Source organism: Salvelinus namaycush, chromosome 35, assembly GCF_016432855.1.
Source record: "Salvelinus namaycush isolate Seneca chromosome 35, SaNama_1.0, whole genome shotgun sequence".
Classification (NCBI taxonomy): Eukaryota; Metazoa; Chordata; class Actinopteri; order Salmoniformes; family Salmonidae; genus Salvelinus; species Salvelinus namaycush.
This window is the reverse complement of record NC_052341.1, coordinates 7,589,948-7,603,458: the sequence shown is the minus strand read 5'-3', so window position 1 is coordinate 7,603,458 and position 13,511 is coordinate 7,589,948. Positions and strand designations below refer to the sequence as shown.

The following is a 13,511-nucleotide window of genomic DNA, read 5'->3' as shown; positions in this document are numbered from 1 at the left end:
GTGGGGACATTTGGGGATTTAAGGAACCAACCACCACCCCTCCCCTACACACATCCAGACCTTGTTGAGAGTGTTGAGAGCCTCCTGGGCAGCCAACAGGGCAGGTTCTGCTTTTGCCAAGTCCTCTTCACAAGACCTCTGTTTCTCTCCCACATTCTTGGCGATTACTTGCACTTTGAGCTCCTCATCGTTGGCTATGACCTTCTCCTTGGACACTTTCTCTGTTTCCACACCGACCACCTCGATGAGCTTGTCAGCATCCTCGTTCTTCTGCTTGAGCTCCACCTCCTGCACGGCCAGCTTGGCCTTCAGATCATCCACCTGGTGGAGGGAACCCACACATCAGAAACAGAACACAATGACACACACATCAGAGACAGAAGACAACGCTGTGCAACTCTTCTGCAGATTGTTCATCATTGGTGTAAAGGAGAATATGTTCTTAGTCAACTTCATTGGTAAATTAAAGTTTGGTGGGTTATCAATGTCTCAATGCCTAATACAGTAATGACTAGTGGTGGGCACCAATATCGATAATTCGATGATATCGATTGCGTTTGATATCGATATGACGTAGGCACGTTATGATATCGTTTAATACTTATTTTACCCGCATATGTATTCACCCCCTTTGCTATGAAGCCCCTAAATAAGATCTGGTGCAACCAATTACCTTCTGAAGTCACATAATTAGTTAAATAAAGTCCACCTGTGTGCAATCTAAGTGTCACATAATATGTCACATGATCTCAGTATATATACACCTGTTCTGACAAAAAGACCAAAGATAACCCTGAAGGAGCTGCAAAGCTCCACAGTGGAGATTGGCGTATCTGTCCATAGGACCACTTTAAGCCGTACACTCCACAGAGCTGGGCTTTACGGAAGAGTGTCCAGAAAAAAATAAGCAAACATGTTTGGTGTTCGTCAAAAGGCATGTGGGACAATACAGTTGAAGTCGGAAGTTTACATACACCTTAGCCAAATACATTTAAACTCAGTTTTTCACAATTCCTGACATTTAATCCTAGTAAAGAATTCCCTGTCTTAGGTCATTTAGGATCACCACATTATTTTAAGAATGTGAAATGTCAGAATAATAGTAGAGAATGATTTATTTCAACTTTTAATTCTTTCGTCACATTCCCAGTGGGTCAGAAGTTTACATACACTCAATTAGTATTTGGTAGCATTGCCTTTAAATTGTTAAACTTGGGTCAAACGTTTCGGGTAGCCTTCCACAAACTTCCCACCATAAGTTGTGTGAATTTTGGCCCATTCCTCCTGACAGAGCTGGTTTAACTGAGTCAGTTTTGTAGGCCTCCTTGCTTCCACACGCTTTTTCAGTTCTGCCCACACATTTTCTATAGTATTGAGGTCAGGGCTTTCTGATGGCCACTCCAATACCTTGACTTTGTTGTCCTTAAGCCATTTTGCCACAACTTTGGAAGTATGCTTGGGGTCATTGTCCATTTGGAAGACTCGTTTGCGACCAAGCTTTAACTTCCCGACATCATGCTGCCACCCCCGTGCTTCACAGTTGGGATGGTGTTCTTCGGCTTGCAAGCCTCCCCCTTTTTCCTCCAAACATAACGATGGCCATCATGGCCAAACAGTTCTATTTTTGTTTCATCAGACAAGAGGACATTTCTCCAAAAAGTACAATCTTTGTCCCCATGTGCAGTTGTAAACCGTAGTCTGGCTTTTTATGGCAGTTTTGGAGCAGTGGCTTCTTCCTTGCTGAGCGGCCTTTAAGGTTATGTTGATTATAGGACTCGTTTTAAATCATACTCCATTGAACAGTTTGAACGACAGTTGAAATGTGCCAGCATAACAACATCCACGGTCATAAGCAATGTTGACCCTCATCAATTACGTTAGATAAACTAAAGTTAGCTAGCTAGCTAGGTTTGCTGAAAACCATATTTTTTATTGCTAACTAAATAATTGTTCTGTTTGCCAATTTAGTTAGTCAGCTAGTCTAGCTAGTTAAGTTAGCTAAACAACTACAGGTAGCCATAAATATGACTAAACATAGAATAGGTTTTACAATCTGAGATCTGTGTAACATCACAAAAATAATTTGGCTAGCCAGCTAATTTGGCTAAGCTGGAACACTAGCACGAGCCTATTGCAAATTAATGGAATCGAATGTTCGCAGAGCCTGTTTTAACTGGAGTGACGCTTAGAATTCCATTTTGCCTAAATGGCACCAAAAAATGTATCCCTTTTTATTTTACCACTACAATCTGTTCTTAGGACGAAACTGAAAAACAACAACTTGTGTAGAAAGTAAACATTTTGATGGTGCCAAGTGTGCATATGTCTGCTTAACGAGGAAGTAGGTCAAAAAATTCAACTTTTGACTATTTCTGGTCTAGCGATCGATGACAGCAGAGTACGCTGCCCAACCTTATGTAATTAAGAAAAATACAGTTTACTTAACCAAAGTTAGTTCACTACATCCAAACTAATTTCTGATATATGATCATATCTAAACCTGAAATGTCATCGACTGCAAATTGCACTCTGGAGTCAGATGTTAAGATAATGTGTAATTTTGACTATTAAAAACAAAAACAATGTTGTAATTGAGAATTAGGCAGGTCTGATGCCGAAAAATAAATCAAATTATTGCCTACTTCACCCATATTTTATTTTTGCAAAGAAAGTAGTGTGTAGTTCCAGTAGTTAGCTACACCTCTGGCAAAAAAGTAATTAACTACTGAAAACACTACCAAGATTTGAATATAATTAAACTACCACCAAGCTACTGCAAAATGTAGTTAAATTACTAGTTGAACTACATTTCTGATAAAAATAATAATATTACCATATGTCCCAACTGCTTGCCGTAGTTTTGAAGTAATCACGAAAAAACAGGCCTTATTTTAGGGCATTTTTCACCCTGCCAGCTCCTATTTGCTCTATTGAGCACCGTGGCACCAACTCGCCTTCCGAATGTTCTATTCCCAGCTTATTGTTCTACGTCACAATACCTGCTTTGCTACTGTTGGCAATGAGACCTGCCCACGTTGCTGGTAGTTAAAATGTAAACAACAAAACATTACTCATGGAACTCTGAGGTCGTCCCATTGTTTACTATAAGGAAATATAGGTATGTATGTCTATTTAATATCTCGCAATGTGTATATTTAAATTTCTTCAAATTGGACACCATTTTAAACATGAGAATCTCCTCTTTCTAATTAGGAATAGGCGTCCCGTTAACGGGACAGTTGTAAATCATGCAGCGCCTTGTGTCACGATAGCAGATTTTAGAGAAACAACAAATGTCGGTACATATAAGTGTCTTATATCGGCTGAAAGCTTAAATTCTTGTTAATATAACTGCACTGTCCAATTTACAGTAGCTATTACTGTGAAAAAATGCCATGCTATTGTTTGAGGAGAGCTCCTAACAACAAAACACGTTTTTCACCGTGATAGGTTTGATTAAATACACCTCTGAAGGTGAAATGTGTACTTACATTTTGAAATCTTGCTCTGATTTATCATCCAAAGGGTCCCAGAGATAACATGAAGTGTTGTTTTGTTAGATAAGGTCCATATAGCATGAACGATCGATTTTGTATATCCACTCGTTCAATTTGTAAAGAAAGGAATCTGTGAAAATCTAACCCTAAATGTTGTTTCAACCAGTCAAATCACGTTCGTATGTATTCCTCAGAGATCCTAGAACGTAACCAGACTTCACTATATCATTAGGGATGTAGTATATCCTATAGGACACCAAATTTAGTCAGAGAGTGACGACTTCATGGCACGCCAATGACGTGGCGGTCTTCATTTGATCAACTGTATCTTTGTCAAATAAGCACCAATCGGGGTCAAACAAAGCTATCTAGATAGCCAATGAACTGGGCTTTACGTCAATGTCGGGAAACCCTGTGTCTGTCGCAAAATGTAGCTGCTAATCTTGTGCGACAGCATGCCTTTTCGACAAAAATTATAAGAATATGGAGAGATATGAAGTTATGAAAACTGGGTGTTTTGCAAATGTTGAACTTATAATATGGCTACTAATACCGTAAAAGCTAAATCAAAGTCCAAGTATACAGATTTGACGATATTCTTGCAGAAAAATGTGAATGTGAATGTCTAAATCACGATTTGCCCAAATGTACCTTTGCACATACACTGCTGCCATCGTGTGGACACCATCTGAATTACAACCAGAGTGATGGCTAGATTTGGGGCCTTTCTGTTGCATTTCAAAGATGGTGGTAGGGGGGAAAAAACAGTTGCTTTTTTCTTTGTATTTTCTTCTACCAGATTTATTGTGTTATATTCTCCTACATTCAATTCAAATTTCCACAAACTTCAAAGTGTTTCCTTTCAAATGGTACCAAGAATATGCATATCCTTGCTTCAGGGCCTGAGCTACAGGCAGTTAGATTTGGGTATGTCCTTTTTAGGGGTAGCTTTAGTGTAGTGTCACTTCTTTCAGTGTGAAGTACAGTATATGATACACTACATGACCAAAAGTATGTGGACACCTGCTTGTCGAACATCTCATTCCAAAATCATGGGCATTAATATGGAGTTGGTCCCCCTTTTGCTGCTATAACGGCCTCCACTCTTCTGGGAAGGCTGTCGACTAGATGTTGGAACATTGCTGCGAGGACTTGCTTCAAATCAGCCATAAGAGTCGGGCACTGATTTTGGGCAGGCCAGTCAAGTTATTCCACACCAATCTCGACAAACCATTTCTGTATGGACCTCGCAAACTGTTGCCTCAAAGTTGGAAGCACAGAATCATCTAGAATGTCATTGTATGCTGTTAAGATTTCCCTTCCACTGGAACTAAGGGGCCTAGCCCGGACCATGAAAAACAGCCCCAGACCGTTATTCCTCCTCCACCAAATTTTACAGTTGTCACTATGCATTGGGGCAGGTAGCGTTTTCCTGGCATCCGCCAAACCCAGATTCATCTGTCGGACTGCCAGATAGTGAAGTGTGATTCATCACTACAGAGAACGTGTTTCCACTGCTCCAGAGTCCAAAGCAGTGGGTTTTACATGACTCCAGCTGACGCTTGGTATTGCGCATGGTGATCTTAGGCTTGTGTGCGGCTGCTCGGCCATGGAAACCCATTTCATGAAATTCCCGACTAACAGTTTATTGTGCTGATGTTGCTTCCAGAGGCAGTTTGGAACTCAGTAGTGAGTGTTGTATTGCAACCGAGGACAGACAATGTTTACACGCTACGCAATTCAGCATTCGGCGGTCCCGTTCTGTGAGCTTGTGTGGCCTACCACTTCGCGGCTGAGCCGTTGTTGCTCCTAGACGTTTCCACTTCACAATAACAGCACTTACAGTTGACAGGGGCAGCTCTAGCAGGGCACACATTTGACGAACTGACTTGTTGGAAAGGTGGCATCCTATGACGGTGCCACGTTGAAAGTCACTGAGCTCTTCATTAAGGCCATTCTACTGCCAATGTTTGTCTATGGAGATTGCATGGCAATGTGCTCGATTTTATACAGTACACCTGTCAGCAGCGAGTGTGGCTGAAATAGCTGAATCCACTAATTTGAATGAGTAGCTTTCCCAACACAGTCGGACAGAGATGGAACGGGCACAAATTATATAGAAATCTTAAAATGAAGATATGATATTGATACAGTATAAAATGTAATAGCCTGTTTGTGTTACATTTAGTGCAGGTGGATAACTAACTCCCAGACAGTGTGTGTGGTGGTATACTGTATATCTGACCTGAGCGGAGGTGTTCTCCAGTTTGGTTAATCCGTTCTCCAGGCGCTCCATCTTGGACAGCAGCTCGCTCCTCTTGACGGCCAGGAGGTTCTGGTAGAGTTTGATCTGCTCCAGGAAGGTCTTCGGCGTGGTGTAGTTGTAGCGACGGTCTGACAGCAGGTAGGACTTGGACATCTCATTCACTGTCTTATGGACGAAGGCCATGAACTGGCTCAGAGAGTCCTTCACCTCGGGCTGGGGGGAGAGAGAAAATCAGACACACAGGAATACAGTAAAAGCTAAATGAGGGGTCTACATGAGGCAACTCAGGGAAGGGGCTAGGGATTGTTTTGGAACGGGGTCGAGGGGTGTAACGTGTCTTCCTCACCATGATGCCGTCTGTCTCGGAGAGGAAGCGAGCACTGACAGACACCAGCGCCTCCTCTGGCCACTCGTGGAACCAGTCGATGGAGGTGCAGTTGACCACGGCAGGGAACTTCCTGGCTCGCACCCTCAGAGTGGATCCCACCGGAGAGAAACACAGGATCACCTACAGGACGACACACATGCGCACACACACTTTACCCAGCTAGCATATTTGGTTCCATGGAAGTTGTGGGAATGTATGTTTTTGGTTCCACATTGGTTGTGGCAACGAAGCCATACGTTTCCTGACCGGTAAAACTAAACGTTTTTTAAATGTTCTGAGAACAGAAGTGAAAATGTAGCCTGTTCTGGGAATGTTAATTTTTAGGTTGTAGGGAGGTTCTGAGAACGTTTTACTCTGGTTCCCTGAAAGTTTGCCTGGGAGGTTTTATTAACGCTCTGAGAACGGAAATGATTTGAAGGTAATTAAATAACATTGTGCGAACATTCTCAAAATGTTGTGAAAGTTTTATGGTTATTATTGAACGTTTTCTTAACACTCTAAGAATGGAATCTAAAGGTTATTTGGAGGTTTTTAACTAACTTCCTTAAACCTTTCACTTAATGTTTCAATAAGACTTTTAATACCTCATCACTATCCCTAACTATTTTGGGGAAACTTTTTTGAACTCCAAACACAGATAGGACACATGGAAATGTATTTGCTCATGCATTAATCATGCATTTTTTTATTGTGACACGGCATCAGTGAAAATCCAAAATCCTATGATCTTCTGTTATCTATCCATGGATCTAGTGAAATCTAATTTTATTAGTCACATACACATATTTAGCAGATGTTATTGTGAGTGTAGCGAAATACTTGTGTTCCTAGCTCCAACAGTGCAGTAGGATCTAACAATTCACAACAATACACACAAATCTAAAAGTAAAATAATGGAATTAAGAAATATATAAATAATAGGATGAGCAATGTCTGAGTGGCATTGACTAAAATACAGTAGAATACAGTATATACATATCAAATTTGTAAAACAGTATGTAAACATTATTAAAGTGATTAGTGTTCCATTTAAAGTGACCAGTGATTCCATGTTTATGTACATAGGGCAGCAGCCTCTAACATGCAGGGTTGAGTAACCGGGTGGTAGCCGGCTAGTGACAGTGACTTAAGTTCAGGGCAGGGTACTGGGTGGAGGCCAGCTAGTGATGGCTATTTAACAGTCTAATGGGCTTGAGATAGAAGCTGTTTTTCAGTTTTGGTCCCAGCTTTGATGCACCTGTACTGACCTCCCCTTCTGGATGGTAGCAGGGTGAACAGGCAGTGACTCAGGTGGTTGATGTCCTTGATGACCTTTTTGGCCTTCCTGTGACGGGTGCTGTACAGTAGGTGTCCTGGAGGGCAGGCAGTGTGCCCCCGGTGATGCGTTGGGTAGACCGCACCAGTAGGGCTGTGGCGGTCACGAAATTTTGTCAGCCGGTGATTGTCAAGCAAATAATTGTCGGTCTCACTGTAATTCACCATTAATTAACATAAACTAATATAGCATCTCTTTGCTTCCACACATCCACTGATGCTGACCTTTGGAACAACTACATTTAAAAAAGTCTAATAAATCCATATAATATAGCCTTCACCTTCACAATAAATCCATTATTTATTTTAGACAGGTCTAAAGAAGCATGATATGAAGAAAATGTAGTCTATTTCAGAAGAACAGAATAGCATACTCTGAGTTGTCCTTATGTTAGGTCCTCATCTAGCTATGCCAAATGGCTGTGGGCTACACTAGTTCATTTAGCAGACAAGATTTGCTTAGAATTCCATTATTATTTTATAGTTAAATGCCTCCTGGACCGTATACAGTGTTCCCCGCCGAGTTCCTTGAATTCCTATCGCACCTTGTAGTCATTGCATGTAATATAAAAAAGCAATATTCACATGGAGAAGTCCACAGACCCATTCCAAAAGGCTATCGGAGCCATCATCGACTCAAGGGGTTTTGTCTAACATGTCTCCAGACCTACGCATTGCTACAATCATACCCTGGATCTAGTTTTGTCCCGTGGAATAGATATTGTGGATCTTTATTACGTTTGCAAGTCTTTACTGAAGACTCATTTCTTCAGTAGGTCCTATGATTGCGTGTAGTCTGGCCCAGGGGTGCGAAGGTGAATGACAAGGCACTGGTGTGACAAACCACCCTTGCTGTCTCTCCCTGGCCGGCTCCCCTCTCTCCACTGGGATTCTCTGCCCCTAACCCTATTACAGGAGCTGAGTCACTGGCTTGCTGGTGCTCTCCTATTCTGTCCCTAGGAGGGGTGCATCACGTCATACAAGGCTTTTTTTCTCTCAATATACTTAACTTCAGTGGGTTGAGTCACTGATCTTCCAGTCTGGTTTTGCGCCCCCTCGGGCTCGTGTGGTGGGGGAGATCTTCGTGGGCTATACTCCGTCTTGTCTCAGGGTAGTAAGTCACCACTATTTATGCTGCAATAGTCTACGTGCCGGGGGGCTAGGGTCAGTCTGTCCTATCTGGTGTAATTCTCCTGTCTTATCTGGTGTCCTGTGTGATCTTAAGTATGCTCCCTCTAACTCTCCCCTCCCGGAAGACCTGAGCCCTAGGACCATGCCTCAGGACTACCTGGCCTGATGACTCCTGGCTGTCCCCGTACCCAGTCTATCGTCCTGCTGCTCCAGTTTCTGCTGTTCGGCCTGCGGCTATGGAATCCTGACCTGTTCACCGAACACACTACCTTGTCCCGGACCTGCTGTTTTGACCCTCTGTCGATCGACCTCTGAATGCTTGGCATTGAAAAGCCAACTGACATTTACTTCTGAGGTGCTGACCTGTTGCACCCTCTATAACCACTGTGATTATTATTTGACACTGCTGGTCATCTATGAACGTTTGAACATCTTAAAGAATGATCTGGCCATAATGGCCATGTACTCTTATAATCTCCACCGGGCACAGCCAGAAGAGGACTGGTTACCCCTCAGGGCCTGGTTCCTCTCTAGGTTTCTTCCTAGATTCCTGATTTTCTAAAGAGTTTTTCCTAGCCACTGTGCTTCTACATCTGCATTCCTTCTCTTTGGGTTTCTGTATAAACACATTGTGACATCTGCTGATGTAAAAAGGGCTTTATAAATACATTTCATTGATTGACAACCACGCTTTAACCAAGCTCTAAGAAACATATGGTTCTCAGAACGTTATATGCTAGCTGGGTGACCCCTCTGTAATGCTGCTGAACATACAGACCAAAACCCTCAACAACCCCCAATGACAAGCCAGACTGGCCACACTGAGTATCACCTTGAGCTGTTTGCGGACTCTGTCGATGAAGAACTTCCAGCAGTTTTCGCGTGAGTCTGGCAGGCCCACAGCCTTGACCTCGTTCCTCATGGCAACAATGATGTTCTCCACCTCATCGTCTTGGAACAGACCGGGGATCTCCCCCGACGCCAGCAGGTCATTGATCAGCACCAGGAACTCCTCCTCGGCCACCTGGCTGTCGGTCATCAGGAACACCGTCCCTATGTTCTTCACCCCAGCCTTCATGTACTGGGCGGCCACGTCCAACTACCAGGAGACAGAGAGGGAGGAGGGTGGGGAGAAGGGAAAGGAGGGTGGGGAGAGGGGAAGGGAAAAGAGGGTGGGGAGAGGAGGAGAAGAGGGGAGAGAGGAGGGCAAGGGAGGAGCGGGGGAGATGTGTGTCAGCATCTTAACTTCTTCGGGGTAGGGGGCAGCATTTTCACTTTTGGATAAATAGCCCAATTTCAACTTCCTTCTACTCATCCCCAGAATATAAGATATGCATATTATTAGTAGATTTGGATAGAAAACACTCTGAAGTTTCTAAAACTGTTTGAATCATGTCTGTGAGCATAACAGAACTTATGTAGCAGGCAAAACCCAGAGGACAAACCATTCAGAATTTTTATTTTTTTGAGGTCACTGTCTTTTCAATGAGTTTTCATTGGGACACCACACACTTGCTTTCAGTTCCTACCGCTTCCACTGGATGTCACCAGTCTTTGGAAATTGGTTGAGGTTATTCCTTTGTGTAATGAAGAAGTACGGCCATCGTAAAGGAGGGTCACTTGAAGTAAATTGTTTGAGAGAGGCACATTACCAAAAAAGCTGCGTCAGTTTGTTTTCTTTTTGTATTGAACACAGATCATCCCGTCTTCAAATTGACCGATTATTAACGTTTAAAAATACCTAACGTTGTATTACAAAAGTAGTTTGAAATGTTTTGGTAAAGTTTACATGTAACTTTTGATATATTTTGTAGTGACTTTGCGCAAGTTGGAAGCTGTGTTTTTCTGGATGAAACGCGCCAAATAAATTGACATTTTGGATATATATCGACGGAATTAAATCGAACAAAAGGACCATTTGTGATGTTTATGGGACATATTGGAGTGCCAACAAAAGAATTTCGTCAAAGGTAAGGCATGAATTATATTTTTATTTCTGCGTTTTGTGTCGTGCCTGCAGTGTTGAAATATGCTACTCTCTTTGTTTACTGTTGTGCTATCATCAGATAATAGCATCTTATGCTTTTGCCGAAAAGCCTTTTTGAAATCTGACATGTTGGCTGGATTCACAACGAGTGTAGCTTTAATTTGGTATCTTACATGTGTGATTTAATGAAAGTTTGATTTTTATATCATTTTATTTGAATATGGCGCTCTGTATTTTCCCTGGCTATTGGCCAGGTGGGACGATTGAGTCCCACCTACCCCAGAGAGGTTAACAGAGGTTAACAGGTGGCCAGAGCATAGCATCAAACCTTGAGGTCGGGGATGCCGTAGCCTTTCCTCAGGGTGATCTGGAACACCTCCAGGTTGGCGATGCTGGCAGCGAGGCGAGACAGAGACTGCTTGCCGCTGCCGCCCACCCCGACCAGCAGGGCGTTACCGCGAGGAGACTCCAGGATACGGTTGATACGGCAGATATGGGACATTGCGTCCTCAAACAGCACCTGAAGAACAAACACATATGCACGTACACACACAAACAAACAGGGTCACAACAGGAAGGTCTAGGACTAGACTCTCCATCTCAATCAGGTTTTTAACTACTCTGGGTACTATCCAGTGATGACGCGATGCCAACACAAAGTATTTGCTTTTGTAGTGTGTCATGGTGGACTCACCAGGTTCATGACAGCATTGACTTCGTTGTAGCTGTCCAGGCCCTCCAGTAGCAGCTTGTTCAGAACCACCCAATCTGGAATAGGGAAGTATTTGGGCTCGCCGATGCCTTGGGCAAAGTGGCAAAAGATGTTGGGCTTCTCAAAGAGGAAACCTGCATCTATTTCCTGCAGACAGAGGATAATACACACCAATATGGACAATGAGAAATCTGCTGTTAATATTGAATAACTTTATTCAACATTAGTTTAGTTTTTTTTTCTCAATATCAGACAATGAGTGTTTGTGTTAAGTCTTACCTCGAAGCACTTCTTGCAGATCTCTCCCTCAATCTTGGCAAACAGCACCATGTCCTTCTCCTCCACCAGCTTGTCTCCGTACACACGGTCACACTCATGAAGCCACAGTCTCACCAGCTCAGCAGGGGCCCTCACACACTCTGGCATGGAGAACAGAAGACCCTGGCAGCAGACAGGAGACACAGAGGGACGAATTGAACATCTCACACACAGGCACTAACATGATGGTGATCTCTCACCACATTTACACACACACACACAGCAAGATATCTCCTTCCTCTCCTCAGTAATCCATAACAAAGTGTCTCAAACCAACTTTATGATGTATGATCAAGATGCCCATCATATAGATAGATGTAAGGGAGAAGGGTTTACCTGGAAGATGTTGGAGAGGTCTCTGAGGTTAAAGACGTAGTGGAACTTGACTGCCGTGGGAAGGAAGGAGGTGGAGATCCTCTGGTGGAACACTGGAGAAGAAAATATACACAGACAGGTAAGAACATGGAAACAGGGAAAATACTGTAGGCCTATATAATGCATTGGTTTCCCCCATCTCTGACACTAGTTCAATGTCATAAAATGAGATGGATGAGATGTTAAATTAAGTCATTACATTTTCAGTTTGACATGATGATTATCTCAGTGTTTCTAGGTAGTGTTCTTACTGATTGCAGAGGTGACAAGCGTAGAGCAGAACTTCTTGACGGCGGGGAGAAAGCCATTCATGTCCAGATGTTGGGAGAAGATGGAGTTATAGATGCTTTGGAGTGCGTCCTGGCCCGGGAAACTCACCGCAAAGACACAGAAGTGCCTCTGAGAGAGAGAGAGGGAGCAGGTTTACAGTATATTACCATACATAAGGCAACTATGGGATGCAGAGGGTCAAGAGCAGTCTAAAACAGAACGACTAGAGAGGTTTCTTCTACTATGCTTCTTCTCCAGCCTTGTGTGTAGCGTTAGTCTGGTGAGTACCTGCAGTCGGGGGTCGATGGTGAAGCTGCCAGCTGTAGGGTTCATACAGGCCACGTACTGGCAGTTATGGATGTCCTTCAGAGTCAGCTTGGCTCTGTCATACCTGGGACGGGAGGCAGGGAGATCGGGATGAAAGGGAGGGAGAGAGGAGGAGAGAGGTAGAGAGAGTGAGAGATAGAGGGATCAAAACAGTGATTGTTGTTATGTTGTGGTTGTGTAGTGGTTGACTAGTCAATGGCTGTGATCGTACCAGTGTCCGTGGTCCATGTGCTGGCGGATGAGTGTGTGCGGAGCCACAGTGAAGTACTTGTCGACCTCAGGCATGTTCATGTCGTCTATGAAGTAGATGAGACTCTTGCTGCCGGGGGGGCCGTAGTTCCGGCCTGCCTTCTTCTCCAGGGGTTTCTCCAGTATGGCCTGCAGCATGGCCGAGGTTGTGTAGAAGTTGAAGGGGACAGACTGGACCACATAGTAATCAGTGCTGAGGCCGCGGAGCTTGTCTCCCATCAGGACTGACTTGCCACTGCCCGCGTTGCCCACCAACATCACAGGACACTTCCTCTCCATCAGTTTGTCCATGAAGTAGCGGATACGGATGGTCTCAGCCGTGTGAACTAGAGACGCCTGAGAGGAACAGGAGACAGAGGGTAAAGGTCAGCAGAATAACTCTCCAGAATCTGGTACTTAACAATCCTCTTAAGCTGACTGTCACTGAAATCGGGCACTAGAATTCCTTAAAAAAATATGTAGATCTTTACATTACTTATTTGATTGATTTCTCACTGTTTTATAAGTCAGAAGACAGCAATCCAGACTTTCCTAGGAGCATGTAAACGTCCTCTGTCAAATAAACTTGTATTTGCCTCCCTCTGGTGGTCGGCTGCATCATTACATCGATTTATATCACTTCACTGCAACATTACATCAAAAGGGCAGTCCTTAGAAAAACATTTATCCAGCTTGGC

At 43.5% G+C, this 13,511-nt stretch overlaps 1 protein-coding gene across 1 annotated transcript in view; it reads right to left on the bottom strand.

Moving 5' to 3' along the window:
- The window catches only part of LOC120029603 (dynein heavy chain 17, axonemal-like), a 96,035-nt gene that overhangs the window by 46,531 nt on the left and 35,993 nt on the right, over positions 1-13,511 (bottom strand). The window contains exons 45-55 of the mRNA XM_038974889.1: positions 12,797-13,170; positions 12,547-12,649; positions 12,240-12,387; positions 11,950-12,041; positions 11,575-11,736; positions 11,278-11,442; positions 10,912-11,103; positions 9,429-9,695; positions 6,110-6,271; positions 5,743-5,976; positions 61-321 (exon numbers count right to left, since the gene is read on the bottom strand). Coding sequence (XP_038830817.1) covers positions 61-321; positions 5,743-5,976; positions 6,110-6,271; positions 9,429-9,695; positions 10,912-11,103; positions 11,278-11,442; positions 11,575-11,736; positions 11,950-12,041; positions 12,240-12,387; positions 12,547-12,649; positions 12,797-13,170 — 2,160 coding nt within the window. The remainder of the gene's footprint in view (positions 1-60; positions 322-5,742; positions 5,977-6,109; positions 6,272-9,428; positions 9,696-10,911; positions 11,104-11,277; positions 11,443-11,574; positions 11,737-11,949; positions 12,042-12,239; positions 12,388-12,546; positions 12,650-12,796; positions 13,171-13,511) is intronic.